The 20,928-nt window shown below is 53.9% G+C and overlaps 2 protein-coding genes across 6 annotated transcripts; one reads left to right on the top strand and one right to left on the bottom strand.

Moving 5' to 3' along the window:
* Positions 1-395: 395 nt before the first annotated feature.
* Positions 396-5,929, top strand: HAGHL (hydroxyacylglutathione hydrolase like). Of its 4 annotated transcripts, none has more exons than XM_032126045.1 (8): positions 397-1,318; positions 2,112-2,176; positions 2,253-2,370; positions 2,809-2,917; positions 3,076-3,179; positions 3,284-3,382; positions 3,469-3,548; positions 3,804-5,929. In XM_032126045.1, exons 1-8 carry the CDS (start codon positions 1,214-1,216, stop codon positions 3,967-3,969), a joined length of 846 nt encoding a protein of 281 aa, XP_031981936.1. In that variant the 5' UTR covers positions 397-1,213; the 3' UTR covers positions 3,970-5,929. The 4 variants fall into 4 exon arrangements, with proteins under 4 accessions (XP_031981937.1, XP_031981936.1, XP_031981935.1 ...); XM_032126044.1 differs by having other exon boundaries at positions 398-1,318; positions 3,281-3,382; positions 3,472-3,548; XM_032126043.1 differs by having other exon boundaries at positions 400-1,318; positions 3,281-3,382.
* On the bottom strand, positions 5,893-16,869 carry CIAO3 (cytosolic iron-sulfur assembly component 3). 2 transcript variants are annotated; one of them, XM_032126041.1, is made up of 11 exons: positions 16,763-16,869; positions 14,639-14,734; positions 13,357-13,500; positions 12,983-13,115; positions 12,222-12,356; positions 11,811-11,929; positions 10,302-10,431; positions 9,996-10,068; positions 8,871-9,008; positions 7,782-7,939; positions 5,893-6,970 (listed from the first exon to the last, which is right to left on the bottom strand). In XM_032126041.1, exons 1-11 carry the CDS (start codon positions 16,826-16,828, stop codon positions 6,732-6,734), a joined length of 1,431 nt encoding a protein of 476 aa, XP_031981932.1. In that variant the 5' UTR covers positions 16,829-16,869; the 3' UTR covers positions 5,893-6,731. The 2 variants fall into 2 exon arrangements, with proteins under 2 accessions (XP_031981932.1, XP_031981933.1); XM_032126042.1 differs by lacking the exon at positions 16,763-16,869 and adding an exon at positions 14,915-15,025.
* Positions 16,870-20,928: the final 4,059 nt, after the last annotated feature.

Here is a 20,928-nt window from a genome sequence, read left to right as displayed (position 1 = left end):
GAACCTCAGGGGCTTTAGTCAAGGTCTTGTGAAAGCTGCATTTTTGTGAAAGAAGAACAGAGCAGCTTCAGCGCTGGTTTGGTGCCTGTGAGTGCCATTCCCTCCTCACAAGTGGCATTTGGACCCCTCAGGACATGAAGGACACTGAGGGGCTGGAGCAGGTCCAGGGAAGGGAGCGGGGCTGGGGAAGGGGCTGGAGCACCACGAGCTGCTGAGGGAGCTGGGAAAGGGGCTCAGCCTGGAGAAAAGGAGGCTCAGGGGGGACCTTGTGGCTCTGCACAACTCCCAGACAGGAGGGGGCAGCCGGGGGGGGAGTTGGGCTCTGCTCCCAGGGAACAGGGACAGGAGCAGAGGGAACGGCCTCAGGCTGTGCCAGGGGAGGTTCAGATTGGATATTGGGGAAATTCCTCCTGGAAAGGGCTGCCCAGCCCTGGCACAGCTGCCCAGGGCAGGGGTGGAGTCCTCATCCCTGCAGAGATTGCAAAGCCATGTGAATGTGGCACTTGGGGACATGGGTTGGTGGTGGCTTTTGCATTGCTGGGGGAATGGTTGGACTCTAAGAGGCCTTTTCTAACCTCAACAATTCAATTTGGGGGCCCGGATCAGCCCTGCCCCAGGACTTGTGTCCGGCTGGAAACGGCACCGCAGCTCAGCTGTGCTCCTGCCCCCTGTGCCTTTGGTGCTTTCTGTGCTCGGGGTGGGTTCCTGTCCCTGGAGCAGAGCCCCTCCCAGACCCCCCATCAGCAGCTCCAGTGTCCAGGACCACTCTGTACCTTCTCCCCCCGCTGGTGTTTCCATCACCTGCTGGGCACCAGCCCCCCCAGTGCCACCAGTGTCCCCAGCGCCAGCAGCCCCTCATCCCTCCCTTTGTACCCCGCTGGCACTGGGAGCAGGGGCTGATTTTGGAGGCTGGGCTGGGACCCCTCCTTCCTCCGGCGCCGGGGGTGTCAGGGCGTGCCGTGGGACCCCGCGGTGACACAGGGTGACGCAGGGGGAGCGGCCGGGGCCGTGCGGGCTCTCCCCGCCCCACGCTGCGTGACCCGCCCCGCAGCACGGCAGGGACCGCCCCGGGACCGCCCGGGGGTGGCGCTGGGGACACGCCGGGGTCCCGCACCCCGATCCCGGTTCGCTGCGTGGGGCCGCCCCCCCCACCCCCACCCGCGGGTCCCCGCCGTGTCCCCGCCGTGTCCCCGGGCGGCGCCGGAGCCGAGCCATGAAGGTGAAGGTGATCTCCGTGCTGGAGGACAACTACATGTACCTGGTCATCGAGGAGAGCACCCGCGACGCCGTCGCCGTGGACGCCGCGGTCCCCAAAAGGGTGAGCGGGCCCCCCCCCGGGTGGGTGGCGTGTCCCTCGTGGGGGCGGTGGCCCCACACCGGAGGTATCCGTGCGGACATGGAGCATCCCACCGGCAGGACAGACCCCTCCATCCCGATGCAATGTGGGGTGCGGATCCCTGTCCCCCTGCCCTGGGCCGCGCGGGGATCCCGGGTTCCCTCAGCCGTTCCCTCCCCGTGCCGCAGCCCTGCAGACCCCACAGCAAGCGGGAATAACCCCAAACAGCCCTTTGGAGCGGGTTTCCCGTGCCCAGTCCCGTTTCCCAGGAGCCGGGAAGGCAGCGGCCGGGGTCGCTGTGACCCCCGTGTCCCTCTGCCCCGTGTCCCCTTGTACCACCCCCTCAGCGTGCGAGCGCTGTCGCGGGTTTTAAGCGTTTGGTGCTGACTCGGACATTTCCTTCCTCTTGGAGGAGCGGAGTCGGGAGCAGCCGAGGGTTTGTTCCTGGTCGTGAATGTTAAGTTGGCACTCGGAGCCTCCTGGCAGCCGTGCCGGGGCTGGCAGTGCCATGTGGCCCTCGCTGTGGCCAGTGGCAGTGACTCTGTGCCTCCACTAAGAAAGCACCGGCCACAAATGCCACTGTTCCCAGGGAATCTGTTCCCATCCACCTGCTCCACTCTGCACGATAGGGTCACACCTGTGTCCCACCGTCACCCTGCGGCTCCTCAGCACGGGGTTTTGGGGGATTCCTCTGCCCGGTGCCACATGGCCATGGTGTGTGTGTGTGTGTGTGTCACCTCCTCTGCCACTCACCGCTGCTCTGGGTCCCTTTCAGCTGCTGGAGATCATCAGGAAGGAGGACGTGGTGCTCAGGGCCATCCTCACCACCCACCACCACTGGTAGGTGCGGCTGGGTCGGGGCGGCCATGTCCCCATAGGGACAGTGCCCATTCCCAATCTCCTCCTCTGCCCTCAGGGACCACGCCAGGGGCAACGAGGAGCTGGCCCAGCTCTTCCCCGGCCTGCAGGTGTTCGGTGCTGACGAGCGCATCGGGGCCCTCACGCACAAGGTCACCCATGGCCAGGAGCTCACGGTGCGTGGCTGCAGGAGTGTGGGGACATTCGGGGCTCAGACCCCACACACGGGTCCTGCCTGGTGGTCCCCAAGGTCCCCAGTGGGGAGCAGAGTGGGGTGGTCACACTGTCCCCAGTGGCACCGTGGTCCCCAGTGGGGCTGGTGCTGCTGGGCCGTGCTCGGCTCTTTGTGCTCTGGGGCAGTTGCAGATGTGGCCCCACGGATTCAAAGCTGGGGTGGAGGAGAAATCTCATCCCAACCTCAGCCTGTTTGGGGTTGTGCTGGATGATCCCACCCTCTCCTGGGGCCGGGTTCCAAATGCCATCAGAGCAGGCACACCTGGACCCATCCAACCCCCCATCTGATCTGTGACCTGCTGGGCTCCAGGCAGGGCATGGAGAGGTCTGGGGGGGCCTGTTTGTCCCCTTCAGTGGGATCCTGACCCTCTCTCCCCCAGTTTGGGGCCATCAGGGTGAGGTGCCTCTTCACCCCCTGCCACACCTCGGGCCACATGTGCTACTTCATGTGGGAGGACGATTCCCCGGATGCTCCGGCTCTATTCTCAGGTATCCCACCCACCCATGTGCCCCCCATGGGTTTGGCGACACACTCCCTGTGTGCTGCCTGTCCCCCACACTCAGAGCTCCTGGGGTGATCCCAGCACCCCCTGGCACCCCCATCCCTGGCACTGAGGTCCCTCAGTGCCCAGCCCCCTTTCCCACAGGTGACACCCTGTTTGTGGGGGGCTGCGGGCAGTTCTTTGAGGGGACGGCGGAGCAGATGCACACCAACCTCACCCAAATCCTGGGGACTCTGCCCAAGGACACGGTGAGTGTCCCACACCTCCCAGCCTGGGGAGGGCTCCTGGAGCTAGGAGGGGGCTCGGATCTGGCACTGGGAGCGGGTTTGATGCCGGCTGTCTCCTGCAGAAGGTTTTCTGTGGCCATGAATGCACTGTCAGAAACCTCAAATTCGCCTTGAAGGTGGAGCCAGAGAATGAAATGGTGAAGGAGAAGCTGGCATGGGCCAGAGTAAGTGGCTGTGCCCCCTGTGCCAGGGTAGGGGCTGGAGGGTGTGGGATGGCAGCAGGATTTGGACTCCTCTGCTCCCTCGGCAGCAGCGCGATGATGAGGACCTGCCCACGGTGCCCTCCACGCTGCAGGAGGAGTTCCTGTACAACCCCTTCCTGCGGGTCACGTAAGCTCTGCTGGGGCCCTGCCCCAAAATCCACTCCCCTTTCCCCTCCAGCATCATCCCTTTTCCCGATGGCCTCATGAACTGGTGGGAAATCCGAGCCCAAAGCGAGGGGAGGGAGCCTGGACATGGGGTCAGCCCAGACTGCCCGTGTGCCCCAGCAGGGCCCAGCACAGGATGGGACTGCCCCCGTTGTCCATCCCAGCAGGGTGGGGGTCCCATCCTGTCCCCATGGGCACAGCAGGGCTGTCCTTGCAGGGAGGAGCCTGTGCAGAGGTTCACGGGCAGGACGGACCCTGTGGAGGTGCTGAGGATGCTGCGCTCCGAGAGGGACAACTTCAAGAAGCCCAAGGAGAGGCCCAACCCCCAGGCCATGCTGGCCTTTGACTGGGGGCTCTTCGGGCCCTTCCTGGAGAAGAAGTGACGTCCCCATGGTGCCAGGGCTCCCTCCTGGCTGTGCCCAGCATGGATTCACTCCCAGCTGGGGACTGGTTTGTGTTTTTAACCTGCTTGTTTGAGGCTGCTCTGCTCCCCCTCCGGCACCATGTCCGGCTCCCCGGGCCTGGGAAGTTCCCTGTGGAGCAGCACCTGGATACCTTTGGAGAGCCCAGGCTGTGGTGACCCCCCCTTGGTGCTGGGATGTGGCTGCTGCCAGCAGAGGGTCAGGACATGGCTTGGAGCAGGGGACACGCCCAATTTTGGGGTCAGTGCAGGAGCTGCCACGTCCTGCAGCCCAGTGGCCACAGAAGGGAGCCAAGGAAAAGTTGGAATGCTCCGGGACGGTGGAGCTGTGCCCCACAGACCACCAGGCTCCCCTGCCTGCACTGCCAGGCCTGGGGGCTGCATCCCATTCCCAGGGGTTGTGGGATGCAGCCACGTAGCTCTGGAACCTCTGGCAGCCCTCCTGGCCCTCCTGTCCTGCTCCAGCCACCCTGGGCCCCTCTCAGGCCAGGGATGGGGGTGGAGGCTTGGATCCCCATGGGAAGCTGGGAAGCCACTGGTGTCACTGGTACCCACCCAACTCCAGCCCTGTGCTAACAAAACCCTCATCACAGCAGGGTTTGGGTGGGGTTTTGTCCCACCTTTTTTCCCAATTTTTCCAGTAGGTCATAAAGGGATTTGTGTAGGGATTTGTGACCCAGTCGCTGCCTTCGGAAGCCCTCGGACCACATGGGGTGTCCACGATCTGCCCCAACCCCTCTGGCTTTGGGAGGGATTTTCCCAGGTGGGACAGATTTTAGGCAGCAAACACCAAAGTGCTGCCAGGCATGCCTTGCTCTTTGCTTTCTCCAGGATAAAAACTGGAAAACACTTGGTGCCAACTCTGTGGACATTGCCTTGTCCTTGGGCCGGGGACCAGCTGGGGCTCCCAGGCCTCCCCAGCCTTCACTTTGTGCAAAATCAGGGCTGTGTTTTACTTATTTTTAAGCTGAGAAAGGAGCAGAGTTTTATTTGCAGGTGTGGGAGGCACTTTACACCAGTAAAGTCATTCCTTTTTTTTTTTTTTTTTTTTTTTTTTTTTTGTGGAGAAAATGAGGGTTTCATGGCAGCTCCCAGCACTGGAATAGAGTTGATTTCAGGGTTTTTCATGTGTGGACTGTGAACTTCTTTGTTGCCACTGGAGTCTGGTTTGGGGCTTTTTCCTTTGCTACAAACTAGAACAAGGTTTTCTTTTTTCCTTAAGTTATAGTTTGGATTTACTCCCCTCCATGGAAGGGGAAGGATTTATCCAGCTGCAAAAGCTCCCTTGGTCCCATGGCCTGAATTCCTCAGTTTACATGAAATGCTGGAGTTGTGGATGTCGCCTGGGTGTTCCTTTGGAATTTGATTTATCCTGGGAGCAGGGATGCTCCTGTGTGTTTAACCAACCCTGAGCCTGTTCCACAGCTCAAAGCTGGGACAGATTCCAGCTCTTCCTGGTGCCAGGGCAGGAAGAGCCACCCAGAATGCCCAGAACAGGGATCCCAGGGTGTCCTGGGTAGCTTCAGTGACCTCTGTTTGTGTTGGTGACCTGGGAACTGGGGAAGTGACAAAATGTAGAGCCCTGATTATTTAATTTCCAGCTAGTCTAGCTTAATTGATTGTGCATTTCTGGGCTGATGTGCACGTGCTCAGCAGACACCAACTGTGCTGTGCACTGATCCATGGTCTCAGCATTCCAGGCTCGAGCCTCTCCCTGTCAAAGATGTGTTCTGGTTTAGCAAACCCCTGGGTGTTACAAATCCCTGCATGGAGAAGGGAATTCCCTGGAAGCACCAATCTGCTCCTCAGGAGGGTGGGAAGGGGGCAGCAGTGGGAGGTTGATGCCTTAGAACACTGTGAGGTCATTAACGATCAGCAACACCTGAAAAATGGAAAGTTTTTAATTAAAAACATGAAAATCATCGTGTGCTCTGTGGATTCATTGGAATAAAGTGCAGAGGAGGCTTTGGTTCCTGCCAGTCACAAGGTCAGGAATTATTTTCTCATAATTTAGGGATGTTATCCACTAGTAACTGCCTGTTTTGTCTGGATTTAGGGATATTATCCCTCAGTGAGTGGCTGCTGAGGGTGGCTAAGTGGGACAATTCTGTGACTCCCTGCTGTGTGTTTGGGAAGAAAAGAGAGAGATGTAATTGCTCTTGGTATAAATTACTATAATTTAAGGAAAAGAAATTACAAGGATTTTCTGCTGCATTCACTCCAGTCCCATTCCAGCAGGCACTGATCCAGCCCCAGGGATGAGCCCAGGCTTTGGATCCCCCCTCTGAGGGCACAGAAGCTGCAGGGCACTGCGATGTGAGAACTCCAGGCCTAATGAGACCATTTCTAATGAAATGAGGATGTTGCAGCAGAGGCAGCCAAAGAATTGAGTGCTGTGACAATCCAGCAAGGCCTGGGGGAGGAATATTGGGATGTGGCACAAAGCTCAGTCTGGAGATGAACTTTAAATCCTGGAATTCCTCCATTCTGGCAAGAATGGGGCTGTTAGAGCAGTGCAGGGTCAGTCCTTCCAGCCTGGTTTGCATTTCTGCCTCTCTTGATGTGTTTTCTGTCAGACTTTGGGGTTTATTCACATCCCCTCATCCTAAAGCTGAAGGAATGAGCAGTGCCAGAGGCAGGAATTGCACAGAGCTCCAGCAGTCCTTGGAGAATCCCAAATGTGAGTTCAGAAGGCACTGAGTGTCTGCCTGGGCTTGGCAGCCCTCACCACTTGATGTTCAGGGCAGTGTTTGCCCTCTCCACGGCGTGGTATTCCGTGTGCAGCACTTCCAGAGCCTTCTCTGAGCCCCAGCCTCCTAGCCAGTGCTTGTACAGCTCCCCCACAGCCTGGTTTTCCTCGGGAATCTCAGCCCTCGGAGATTCATACAACCTCTCCACTTGCTGCAGCTCCTCCTTGCTGGATTCCCCCTCCAGTTTGATCTGCCCTCCTCCATTCAAACAGCCTGGGGGAAAAAAAGGATCAAGAACTTCAGCTTCAGCAGGAAAACCATCCTAAAAAAATTCCAGTTGATTTCCTCTGCTCCTGCAAAGAGCTGCAGGAATGAAAACACCTCAGGATCTGAGGTTCACCCCCGGTTATCTCTCAGCAGCAGGGCCCTGGGGCTGGGAGATCCTGGGCTGGCTCCAGCTGGGAATCTGCCAGAGCTGCAGCTCTTATCTCCTGCCTCCAGAACGGAGCCAGAGCCCAGTCCAGGTGAGTCCAGCCTTGGGGGCTCAGCCGAAGGAAAGGGAAAAGTTCTGGGAGTTGGGCTGAGCAGGGGGAAGCTCCCAGAGCTGTGTGGATCCTTGGGAAGGAGCAGCTCCAAGAGCCAGGAGTGGCCCCTCAGCATCAGCCCAGGCTGGGCTCAGGCTGCCCCTGCTCCCTGCCAGCACATCCCAAGGGAGCCAAGCAGGCAGGAAAAGGAAAATGGGATAAGATAGGTAGGAAGTGACTTTCTCCACCAGCCACAGCAGCATTTTCTGAACGTGTAATGGTCATGTTTGGGCAATTTTAGGGGAAAAAGCCCCTCAGGTACCAAAGAGCTCAGGAAATCTTCCTTAGAAGCCACTAATCAATTGTGTGATGGAATTTAGCTGCAATTCCTTAAATCCTGAGGAATTACTGGCTTAGAGGTAGGAAAATCTACACACAGCTCTGGATCTGTGATGCTGTGGCTGTCACACCTCTCAAGAGTTTGAGAAATCACCCATTTTTCCTGCACTGAATTCCCTGGAGCTCCTCCCAGCCCTGGATGTGCCCCTGGGCAGCCTCACCTGAGGGACAGGCCATGACCTCCACGTAGTGATAGGGGCACTTCCCCCGTTTCAGCTTCTGCACCAGGTTCTGGATGTTCCTAAATCCATAGGCCAGAGCAAACTGGAGCAGGACCACTCCATCCCTCTCCAGGGTCACCTCCTGGAAGTCCTTGTTCCTGAGGGAGCAGAGCAGAGCAAATGTCTTCTCCAAATGAATTTCTATTTTAAACTTCAAAGGGCCCCGTGCTAAACCCAAATTCTTTGTGAATCTCATTTAAGAGCTGTCCTAGTTCTGTGCCATCCAAAGGAAACATGAAGGAATTCCTTCCAGAGCCTTCTCCAGGATTGTTTGAAGCACCTGAGCAGAGTTTGCTGAAGGACACCTGTGCTGGATAAAGCTCAGCCAATGGAGCCTTTCCCTGTAACAGACCTGAGTTCCTTCAGCCAATATTAACGGAGCCCCCGAGGGGATTTTTAACTTCTACCGGATCGTAAAACATGGGAACAAAGCCTGATTGAAGGGTTCCAGATTCCTAAGGTTAGTGGGAATACCTGCTCCTGATAAAAAAGTAAGTAATTTGATTTTTATCAAGTATTTGAGACTGCTTTTTCTGCTTCCTAAATGAGGGAATCCTAAACATAAATGCTGCTCATTAGGGATATAATTAATTCCAAGGGATACACTAAATTAGAACTGGGAGGCCAGAAGGAATCTCAGGTGGACGAGCCTCAGGGCCCAAACTCAGATGATTTATTTCCTGTTTCATTACAGTTAAACAGAGCCCCAAAGCCCCTCCCCAAGGTTTTCTGGGATCAATAATTAGTGACAAATCTACTTGACTGGCCTGATCCCAGGTGAGGAATCCCAACTCCATGACAGCTCTGCCTTCTCAATTATTCACAAACTCCAGCGTGGGAAAGGGGCTGGAATTCTCCCTGAGAAGGGCTGCATGGAATTGGCTGATTTATTGCTCAGCAGCTGGGGGAGGGAGCAGCCAGCTCTCAGGCCTGGAAGTGAAATGTTTAACATTGCAAAGAAAGGTTCGGCCCCACAGCAACAGAGAATTCCAGAAAAATTGAGTTTTCTGTAGGATTTCAGCTTCTTACTTGAGAGGTTTGTACTGGATTGAGTCCACGTGGATCCCAAAGAGCTCCTGGGCTGCATGTCTGTAGATGTGCTCCAGGTACCCCCCCGAGCCCCCGCCACGGTGGGTGCTGAGCTCCTCTGCTGCAGCACCGCCGAGCCTGCGGAGAGGAGAGAGCAGCAACTTCAGGGATTCGGGATAAAACAAAGCTCCAGGGGGTTCAGGACAATGGGAGCAGCCAAAAAGCAGCTCCTGCTGAGCTCCAGCTTTTCCCTTTCTCCTGGGAACCAGCTCCAGAGCCTCGTGGTGCCAGTGGGAGTTGTGTCACCTGGCACATGTGCCCAGAGAAGCTGTGGCTGCCCCTGGATCCCTGGAAGTGTCCCAGACCAGGTTGGACACAGCTTGAAGCAACCTGGGACAGTGGAACGTGTTGGGGTTGGATGATTTTAAGGTCCTTCCCACCCAAACCATTCCAGGATTCCATATTCTATAATGAAACATCCTGTATAGTTCAGAGAGGTGCTGCTAATGAACCTTTCTGGTGTTTATGTGCCAGGAGCTCTGGGAATGCTTCTCTCACCAGGAAGCAAAGGCAGCTCTGGGTGCTCAGTGCAGAACCAGCCCTGCTGTCACCTCAGACCACAGAATGGGATTCCACCCCACCCCAGTGTGTGCAGCTGGCCCTTGACCAGATGTTCCTCTTCAGTTCAACAACCCCAGGCTCATCTGACATGTCTTAAGTGTCATTTTTTACCAACAGTCTCCTGGAGATTAACTCAGTGACCTAAATATTTGTTATTTCTGCTTTCCTTCTGGGATCTTTGCAGTAGCTCTGGTAATGAGGAGCAGGGACAGCACAGCAATAGCTTTTGCTTCAGGAAATTTTTATCACTGGGACAGAATCTCGCACTTCCCAAAGCCTGCAGCAGGTTTTTGTGGGATGAAAGGAGCTGGAGTGACTGTCCAGTGGAAATTCACCATATTCTGTACATGAAATATTTAAACTCCCAGCTGTACTGGTTCAAGTGACACAAGAAACCAAACCAAGTGCAAACACACTTGTGTAAAACAGCAGGAAAAAGGAAATTCTGAACTCTCTCAATCCTGCAGGAAAGAGAACATGACTGAAATGAGATTTTGTTCTTACATGGTATCCAGGGGACCAGGATCTACATCTGGCAGGGACACTCCTTCTTGTTCCAACAGCTTTAGCACTTCTCCTAGAGCAGAACCAGGCACAAAGAGCTCTTATTTTTGGGATACAGCAAAACAAACCCCACAGAGCAGTCCCTAAACTGCATCTGCATTGTACCAGGGCATGATTTGCACTATAAAAATGTAAATATAGATCAATATCCAACCTCTTTCAGAGGCAAAGAGCTACTAAAGCCAGGGAACACTTTGAGGCTCCCAGAATTCGCTGGAATTGGGAATCTCCTGTGGATCTGCTTACCTGTGGTGATGACACAATCCACATCCCTGGTCTGGAATTCCTGGTTGAAAAAGTCTGGCCTGGAGGCCTCCAGCTTTTTGTCATAACAGGGCATGACTGTGACGTGGTAGATCCTGTCAGGGGGTAGGTGCTGCAAGAGAGACAAGGCTGGGCAGCTGGAGCAGCCAAAATCCTCCCTGTCCTCAGGGAGCTGCATTCCAGGAGCAAAGGAGAGTGGTAGAAATGCCTCAATGCCCCTGGAACAATCCCCCCTATTACTGAGTATTTGTGTATATTTATACATAAATGAAATTATTTCACCCCTAGAAGCCAATTTCAGCTGCAGTCAGTGCCTGCATTTATGGTCCTTCACAGGTTTCATGGAATCCTGGAATGGTTTGGGTTGGAAGGGACCTGAAAGCCCATCCAGTCCCACCCCTGACACCTTCCACTATCCCAGGTTGCTCCAAGCCCTGTCCAACCTGGCCTTGGACCCTTCCAGGGATCCAGGGGCAGCCACAGCTTCTCTGGGAATTCCATCCCAGCCCCTCCTCCACCCTCACAGGGAGGAATCCCTTCCCAGTATCCCATCTAACCCTGCCCTTTGGCAGTGGCAAGCCATTCCCCCTTGTCCTGGCACTCCACGCCCTTGGAAATAATCCCTCTCCATCTTTCCTGAGGCTCCCTTTAGCTCCGGGAAGTTTCCCCCACTCCAGTGCAATGATCCAAGGTCAGGCAGAGAAGCCAATCCCTAATTAAGCCATTAGGGAATAAACTTCCTCCCTGCTCCCACAGCTCAGCCCCTGCTCAGCAACCAGGCCATGGTCTGGAGTCCCACAAGAACCTCGGGATCATGCACGAAATAAGCACAGCCTGAGGAAACAGGTCACTGACCCCAGGCCATTGTTTCAGTCTCTTGTGCCAAATATTCCCAGAAGCTGCCAAATTCTGTCCCAAATCTGCAGCTGCCAGCATCTGCCTCATGTAAGTGTCAAAGCACTGCTCGTTAGTGGCCAATACGTCCCACAATAAATCCCACTGGGTGCTGCAGCTCCTTCCCGGCCAAATCCAGGCTGTTTGTTTAAACTCCAGCCTGTGGATATCCAGCTCCCATCTGGAAAGATTCCAAAGGTTACAGACTAAGAACAGAAACAGAACATCCATCAGGATGGGAATGAGGGATCATTTTTAGACAAGCCAGGATCTGCACGTAAGCACCGACTGCAGCCTTGGCTTGGGGTCACTCATTTGAAATTATTCACCAGCTTTAAACAACAGGAGCACAAAGACACTGAGAAATAAAGTTCCTCAGCTTTCCCAAATAATCCAGAGGCTTTAATGAGCCCATGCTAAGTGTTATGCCCTAATTACTACTCATTAGCTAGAACAGAAGTGAGAATGATTTGCTGCCTTCTGCAAGGCAATATTGACCCTTAAACGTGTGTAACACAGGCAAAATTTTTAAAAGTTCAGCCTAAAGTCTCCAATTTGAGGAGTTTTCCATTAAGAAGAGCATTTTTAGAGCTTTACCTGCTGCTCTGCAAAGTAGCCCTTGACCAAGGAGCCCATGACCTGCTGGGGAGATTTGGTGGTGCTGATGTAGGGAATGATGAAGCTGCCGTGGGTTTTCTCTGCGTAGCAGATCCAACCTGGAAGGAGCAGAATCAGCAAATTAAATGAACAAATAAGAAGCCAGCCTTTACTCTGCCCAGCCTCCCCAAACCCCAGGTTTAACGTGCATTAATAACCATTTTCAGCCTCAGTTCAGCACAAAAAGCACAGGAACTGTAACACCAAATTCATTTTAGAGATGTCTCACCACTGCTTTAACACCAACATCTCTGTGCTGTGAAGAGAATAATCCCTGCAGGTAAAAACTTCCATTTCCACCTTTCTGAGCAGCTGCTGGGTTTCTGCTTGCAGCTGTAACTGAACCCATACCTGGGCAGGCAGAGGCCAGCATGGGCAGAGCCTTTTTGTCCTCTGCTTGTTTGTGGAAGCGTCTCACGAACTCTCGCTGGCTCTCCAGGAGGCTGAAGTTCCTGGAGAAGGTTGTGTCAAACACGTAGTGCACACCTGGGCAGGACAGCAGCTGGGTTAAAGCCACAGGATACAGCAAAATACAACACAAAAACTTCCACTTGAACCAGAGTGAAACTTGGTTACAGGCACCAAGGCCTGCAGTTGAGAGGGAACAGTTTTCAGCACAGCAAGAGGAGTAGAAGTGACAGGAGAGATGGAAATCTAAAATGTAAAGTTCTTTTAAATGGTTCTTTACAGGTTTTATAGAATGATGGAATGGTTTGGGTTGGAAGGGACCTTAAAGATCAGCCAGTTCCATGGGCAGGGACACCTTTCACTATCCCAGGCTGCTCCAGCCTGGCCTTGGGCACTCCCAGGGATCCAGGGGCAGCTTCTCTGGGAATCTGTGCCAGGGCCTCCCCACCCTCACAGAGAATTCCTTCCCAATATCCCACCTGACCCTGCCCTCTGGCAGTATAAATAATTTCCCTTGTCCTGCCACTATCTGCCCTTATAAAAAAATCCCTCTCCCTCCTTTTTCCAAGCTTTCCCTCCCTCACTCCAAGTTTATTACATGACTGAAGTTGTGGAAAGTTTGGAATCCACGTGGGGGTTAAACCCCATCCATTTGTGCTGAACCCTCAGCCCCGAGTCCCCTCAGAACACAATCCCACACTTGCCTAAGCTCTTCAGGAACGTGGTCAGCTTCTTTGCTGTCTCCAGAACCCCCAGTTTGCACCTTGCAGCCAGGGAGGCTCTGGACTGGGGTGAAACAGAAACCACCACCAGCTTCTGCTCGTTGGCAGCAGCAGCCTGGGATAAAACCAAACAATCCCAAATGAACGTGGCACAGGCACAACTGTCAGCACCACAGAGCATCTCCCACACTCACTCTGAGGCAGGAATTTAATGAAATTAAATTTAATTAAATCCTTCCAAACTCTTTAGAAAATGAGAATAAACCACATCAGTGCAGCAAGACCAGCCTGGGATCCTTCAGGGCTCTGAAATTCCCTTTTCCTGTGGATTTTCTGCAGAGGGGAGAGGGACCCACCTTGTTGAGAGCCAGCACTTTGCAGAGCTCCTCGTGGCTCTGCTGGCTGATTAAAACACTCTCAGCTGAGGTGATGCAGCCACTGCAGGCCAGGCAATCGTTCAGGGTGATTTTTGCCTTTTCCAGCCTTTGTGCCTCCCCCTCCTACAAAGAAACAGAGCAGGCTCAGTTCTGATCCCAGCACAGAATTTAAGGAGCCGTTTCCCTCCCTTTACTGCAAATAATAATGAAAATTATGCTCTTTTGAAGCCTTTGGTTTATCATTTAAAAAAGCCTTTATTTTTAGTAAGATGAGGACAAAGTCCCCTGAAGTTTGCTGCTTTTAATGGGACTACCTGGCACAGAAAGGGGAATTTGCTGAGGGATTTCATCCCAGACCAACTTCATCCCAGGCAGTGGAAGGGAATATTTTTCCTTATATCTGCCCTGAATAAATTGGTTTTCCCAAGAGATTCTCCTCTAATCATCACTCCTCAATAAAGCCAGGAACAGACCAGGAAATGAGGTGCTATTAAAGTTTCAAAATAAGGAACCAGACTCCTTTGGAAGTGCTGTATCCCCTTTTTTTAACATCAAAATCTGCCTAAAGTTCAAAGTTCCATTCCTAGAGGAATTCCCAGCCTGGTCAACTGAGCAATGCCAACTTTTTTTGGTGAAAACAGGAAAAACTCAGCCTGAATTTTGGAAGCAGGAGGCTTCTGAATTCTTCAAGCTTTTAAAGAAAGACTTTGAAATATTATTTTTAAAAGAACACTGCAAGATTTATTTAAAATATCTTGGTTAAATCTCTCTGTGAGTGAGCACAAAAGATGTCTCAAACAACCTGGAACTGCCAATCTTTAAATATTGCTAAAAGAAATAAAATGTTCAGCTTATCTGCTCTTATACTGAAAATCATCACTAGTTAATGGCAGTGTTTCAGAGCATAAAAAACTGGAATAAATTGGAATTACTGATTATAAAATAAAATGACTGCTTAGAAATGAATTTATAAATTGAAATGCTTATAAATTAAAGTTTAATACAATCTCAGCTTATCTGCTCTGATACTAATATGATTATGAGTAATTATGAGTAATTAATGGCAGTGTTTCAGAGCACAAAAGTGGCACAAAATTGGAATTATTGATTATAAATTAAAGAGAAAAAAAGATACAAGAATGCTGACAGCAGCACCTTGGTTCTCTTTGAAGAATTAAATGGATGAACATGACTAAAATACTTAAAATACACTCATTTGTCTGGGTTTTTTACACCCCACTGAACAAAAGACCCCACATACCTGATTGACCTGGAAATAGCTTCCATCAGCTTCAATTTTGATCTTTGCTGCTGCTTTTCCAGGCTTTTTGTCCACTTTTACAGGCTTGATGCATTCCTGAAAGAGCAGCAAAGCCTGGAAGTGAGGAGCTGAGCAAGGGAGAGGGCATTGAACAGAAATAAAGGGATTGAACACCGGTTCTGGAGTGACCCTGGTTCCTCCCCCTCAAAACAGGCTGCATTTTCTCTGAGTTTCTCTTAGCACTGTAAGAAAAATGTCAAAGCAAAGGCTTCTCACCCCTTTTGTACAGGAAGAACACTTCTCCAGCATCATCCCAAACCCACAGGATAATTCTGCTGCTCTTTCTGAAGAACTCAGCTCTGGTTTTGGAGCCTTGGCAGGAACAGAGCCTGGCCAGCCCCGTCCTCCCCCTCCTCCTCCTCCCCAAAATCTGGGAGCAAATCCTGACTCCTGGCTGCAGATCCCAGCCCGTGGAGGTGTGGTCAGTGCCCAGCGTGCGCCTGCTGCCACCGAGGTTTTATTTTGTGACAGAAGGGTCTCTGAGGAGCTTGGCTGGGCTGCTGCCACTTCGCTCTGGTGTCCCAGCACGAGTCCCAAGGGGTTTTCTGCATTTTGTGCAGGTTTTGTTATTTAAGCACCCCGTGACTCCATGTCCCACTTCTCCTTTGCCTTTCACCATCCTTCCTCTGCCAGCTTGAGGTTTCCCCCCTAAACTAATCCATTTTTGCTACGCTTTGCAGGATTCAGAGCCTCGCAGGAACAACTCATTCTGATTCTTCCCTTGAAACACAAAAGCAGAGCACATTATTTACGTGAAGAATTCCCTCGGAAACCCAAGTCCTACACGGAGAACTAACATGGGTTGCTATTTCCCTTTCCACTGATCTCATCTCGGCTCGGTTTTTCTGCTGTATTCCTCAGCAAACACATCCAGGATGAATAGTCCGCATTTTCCCAGCGCCTGAAGCCTCCGACAGGAGCAGAGCCGATCCCTGCTCGCTGCCCGTTCCCTCCCGAACGCTGTGCACTCCCTCCGAACGCCTGCGAGGCAACCCGGCCAGGCTCCAACTTTAACCGGGGAGGCCCCACACTAACACAGCACACGGCATTCCCCATCGGGCTGCGAATGGCTCGGGCCGGCTATTCCCGGTCGGGCTGGGAATGGCTCGGGCTGGCTATTCCCCATCGGGCTGCGAATGGCTCGGGCTGGCTATTCCCGATCGGGCTGGGAATGACTCGGGCTGGCTATTCCCGATCGGGCTGCGAATGGCTCGGGCTGGCTATTCCCCATCGGGCTGGGAATGGCTCGGGCTGGCTATTCCCCATCGGGCTGGGAATGACTCGGGCTGGCTATTCCCGATCGGGCTGCGAATGGCTCGGGCTGGCTATTCCCCATCGGGCTGCGAATGACTCGGGCTGGCTATTCCCGATCGGGCTGGGAATGGCTCGGGCTGGCTATTCCCCATCGGGCTGCGAATGGCTCGGGCTGGCTATTCCCGATCGGGCTGCGAATGGCTCGGGCTGGCTATTCCCCATCGGGCTGGGAATGACTCGGGCCGGCTATTCCCGATCGGGCTGCGAATGGCTCGGGCCGGCTATTCCCGATCGGGCTGCGAATGGCTCGGGCTGGCTATTCCCGATCGGGCTGCGAATGGCTCGGGCTGGCTATTCCCCATCGGGCTGGGAATGACTCGGGCTGGCTATTCCCGATCGGGCTGCGAATGGCTCGGGCTGGCTATTCCCGATCGGGCTGGGAATGGCTCGGGCTGGCTATTCCCGATCGGGCTGCGAATGGCTCGGCTGCTGCTCCAAGATCTCGGGCTGCTCCGGAGCCTTGCCCTGCGCGGTGGTGGAAGGGACAGCGCGGAATCTTCGGTTTTATCCCTTTTTCCATTCCCAACAGCAGAGGGGAGAGGTCTGAGGGGGCTGGGCACGGTCCCCGTGCGGCGACAGCGCGAGGGGCAAAGAGAGCTGAGGGTGGCACCCCCCGCCTCCCCTCAGGGCTGGGTCCGCGCCCTCCCCAGGGTCCGCCCCGCGGGTCCCGCGGCGGGGGCAGGGCCTGGCAGCCTCGTGAACCCCCGGCCCCGGGAGTCCCCAGCCCTGTCAGCCCCGGCGCGGCCCCACCTGCGAGGGCGCGATGAAATCGTCGAGCTCCGTGAGCTGCAGCACCCCGCTGAACCGGGCCGCCATCGCCGCCGCAAAGCGAGCCGCCACACCGTCGTACAACGGGGCCGCCACACCGCCGCAAAGCGAGCCGCCACACCGTCGTACAACGGGCCCGCCACACCGCCGCAAAGCGAGCCGCCACACCGTCGTACAACGGGGCCGCCACACCGCCGCAAAGCGAGCCGCCACACCGTCGTAACAAGGCCAGCCACAGCGCCGCAACTGTAATATCAAATCGGGTATTTTTGCTCTGTTTGCTATTTTTTTGGAATAAACTAATAATGCAGAAGGTCGTTTGGCGTCCTAAACAAATATAAAGGTGTCAGCGCTAGGAGAATTTGGTGGTAGCTGCTCTTCTTTCACGCACACCATGGTGGCTGTTGAGACTCTCCTGCCTCAAGGGGAACCCCAAAATTAAATCCCAGCGAATGTTTCAGGCTCTGAAAGGCTAATAGTAATAATAATAAGAATAATAATATAATTTGAGAGAATTAGGTACACAATTAGGTGACGTTCCCCCTGCGGCTCCTGTGTCCCGTTTGGGACGGGGATGGTGGGGCAGCTCCTGCTGGGTACCTGCTCATTTATCGGACCCTGCGTGCAGCATGAAAGGGTTAAACCTTCCCGTTCTTCCCCTGAGGTAAATCCCCGCAGGTGTCGGCACAGCCGGGTGCTGAGGGGGTGCTTAAGGACAGGATTTAGGGCTGGGAACAGTTGGAGTTCAGGGAGAGTGAGAGATGGGGTTTAGTTGAGTTTTGTTCTGCTTTTCATGACTGGGCTGTGCAGGGCCTGGCATCCACTGCAGGTGACTCTGCACACACTCCTGTGTGTACATATTTATATTTATATTTACATTTACACCTGCACATGTTAAGCTGCTCTGTCACATCACCAGGTGTCAGCCTTGCTGTGAGAAGCACCTGGGGACGCCCAGAGCCTCTTCCCAGGTGCTGGACTCCTACAGGAGATCTTTCGCTTGGAGCTTCTTGGTACTGGGGAATAAGGAATGCTGAACAGGTCGGGCTGGGGCACTGCTGAACACATTTCTGCTCTCTAGAGAGGCTGCTGGGTCACCAAACCTCGGGAGAGAGGGAAAGCAGACGTCAGAGCAATTACCTTTCCTTTTTTAGCTTGTTTGGATTGCAGTTCGGGACAAGGTTGGAGTGGTAGCTGTAGGTGGTTTTCGACTTGTGCAATGCAAATATTACAGAAGAGAGAGGAAGGGAGGGAGAAACCAAGGAAAATCTCATGTAAACCTCCAGGAAGGTACAGGGGAACGGTTGGGGTTTCATTCCAGCCATAAATGGATATTTGATGCTGTTTGGCCTTTTAATTGTGTCTTCGTTGTCTCTGTGATGCTTCCTTCAGGGTGCAGGAGGCAGCCGTGGGAGGGCTGTGTGGCCAGGGCAGGGTTTGCTCTGCAGTTCCCGCAGCAGGGGATAAATCAGGATTGGGTTTTAGAGGGGTCGGAGTGTTTGGCAGTAGGAAAACGCCTCTTAGACCCCTGGCTTTCCTCTCTCTTTGCAAATTAAAAGCCCCCTCGAGTGAGGGGGCACAGGCAGCTGAGGGTGGGGTCACAGGATCACTGAGGTTTAAAAAGACCTTTCAAAATCCAACCATTCCCCCAGTACTGCCAAGGCCACCACCAAAACCTGTGCCCAAATCCAGCTTTTAAATCCCTCCAGTACTGTAACTCCAGGGCTGGACAAACCTTTGGGTGACGAAATTTTTATTAATCTCCAATTTAAACTTCCCCTGGTGCAACTTGAGGCCATTTCCTCTTGTCCTGTCCCTCGTTCTCTGGGACAGACGGTCTTGCATGAGCTGTGAAACACAAACCCTCAGTGTCAGGCTCTGCTGACGCCTCTGGCATTTTTGGGTGTGGGCTCAGCAGCACCTTGGAGCCAAAACTGTTTCTTTTCCCATATTCCCAGCTTGTAACTGGAGGCTTGAGCAAACAGTGACACAAGCTCCTTAGTGAAGCAAATATTGCTCTGTTTATAAAAACCTCTCTGCTGGTGACATTTAACGAGCACCTGCGTCACCCATGGGGTCACAGGGCTGGTCTGACCTTGCCCATCCTTCCACAGGTCTGTGCCAGGCTCAGAATCTGTGCATTTGCAGGGAAAGGTGGCAGCTGGAACGGCCCCAAATGCTGTGAACATCCCAGTCCCCCATTGCTGGTAAACCCCTGTCCCTCCCAGCCCTGCCACAGCAGGTTCAGGAGGAAAATCCAGGATGAGTCTTCCGAAAAATGCATCTCGTGCCTTGTCCCCACACCTGTGAGGCTGCCAGCACAGAATGCTGCTCCAGGTGAGGTGGTTGTGAGCCTGATCCACCCTTAATCCAGGGATGAGCACCTGGAGAGCTCTCCTGGGTGACTCCAGGGCTGGGGACAGGGGTTTGGGGGAGCAGCAGATCTGCTCTGGGCTCTGCTGGCCGGGTCACTGCGGTCACAGCTCTCCCTGTGGGCAGGTTTGAGCAGAGCCTCCTCGTCTGTGCTTCTGGAGAGGAAAGGGAGAAGTTTCACCCAGACTTTGAGATACTGGGGAATTTCCTCCGTGTGCTGAGTCCCTCTAAAGCTGAGCTCTCTCAGGCAGGATTAGAGGAAGAGCCAAGTGCCAGGGATGACCTGTGCTAACAAGGTGATTTTTGTGGGCTGGGAGTTGTTTATTCCTCAAACCAAAGGTTTGGCATCACCTGTGTCCCTTTGTCCCCCTCTGGCACCTCCGGGCACCGCCCAGGCTCCAGCAGGAAACCTCTGCTCCTGGCCCTGCAGGGAGAGGAGCTTTGCTCTGGGCTGGGACTGACCTTCATGTCTCCCTTCTTCCTTCTGGTTTTCCCTCCAGAGAACCTTTTGAAAGCTGCTGTTGTGTCAGTCGCTGATCCAAAGGTTTGGACAGTGCAGCTGTGCCCTGATGTGCTGCTCCCAGATTTCCCAGGATTTTTTACCTTGTCTGGACATTTTGCTGCATCTCCACGGGAGATTCACTCCTGGACTCACGTAATGAAGGGATCTGTGATGGACACGAGACACGGGATGAGTTCACTTTCCCTTTTAGACCTGTCTCCAAATCCTCTTCTCATACCTGGGCTGTGCTGCCCCAGCAGGGCCCTGACAGATTTCTCTTCAAGAGACAATGAACAAACATAAAATTAAATTCGAGTTTTTGAAAGTGCTTCCAGGAGCCTCCTTTGCCTTTCTGCCCCCTTAGCACAGCTGGATTTTTCTTTGAGCCTTTATAGCAATTTCCACAGCACCTGCAAGGCTTTAATCTTTCAATGCCCCTTTTGGCTTTTATTCCTGAAGCTTTCTCCCTTTCTGCTCTGTCATTCCCGTTCTTAGACCTCTCCAGGTTCTGGGCCACGTTTGGGGTTAATGCCAGGAGGGCACCGGGATGTCCTGGTGAGTGGTGCTGGCCTGAGGAATTTTGCTGTCGTTTAACTGGTTTTGGGCAAAGCCTGAGCCTTACAGGGCTGCTGTGGCGAGCCAGGGTTAGACCCGGCTTTCCTGAGCCAGCACAAAGCCCCTTTGTCCCGGCTGCCCGGCACGGGGCGTGCCCGTGCTGCTGGAGGTGGGATCGGGGAGGATTTCTTGTCCCTTGTCACACCTGGCTGAGCACAGGAACAGTCACTGCCCGCCTCAGGGGCACTGCAGGACACTCGAGCCGTGCCTGGTGCTACCCAAGCCCAGCCAGCCTGGCTGGGAAGGCTCTGACTCATTTTGGGGCTATCCCACCCTCCGCAGCTTTTCCACAGCCTCTCCTCCCACCCAGCGCTGTGTGTTGGTGATCCTGGTGCAGAATTGGGATCGGTTTTTTGGGAGAATGAATCTTGCAGAGGGAAAGGAGGCAGAGATAGGGCTCGTGTGTAATTGTGTTGAGCTAAAGGGGATCATTTATTGCAGGTGAGCTCCAAAATCCCCCTCACAGACCTGTGCAGGCCTGGTGGCACCTCTGGGGTGGGCTGGGCAGTCCTGGACACCTCTCCCAGGGATGCCCCATTCCTGGAAGTGGCCAAGGCCAGGTTGGATGGGGTTTGGAGCCACCTGGGATAGTGGAAGGTGTTGGGGTAGGGACTGGATGATCTCTGCCAACCCCTGAACATTCCATGACTCTGGTCCG

The sequence above is a fragment of the Corvus moneduloides genome, chromosome 16, assembly GCF_009650955.1.
Source record: "Corvus moneduloides isolate bCorMon1 chromosome 16, bCorMon1.pri, whole genome shotgun sequence".
Classification (NCBI taxonomy): Eukaryota; Metazoa; Chordata; class Aves; order Passeriformes; family Corvidae; genus Corvus; species Corvus moneduloides.
This window is presented reverse-complemented; position numbering and strand designations above follow the sequence as displayed.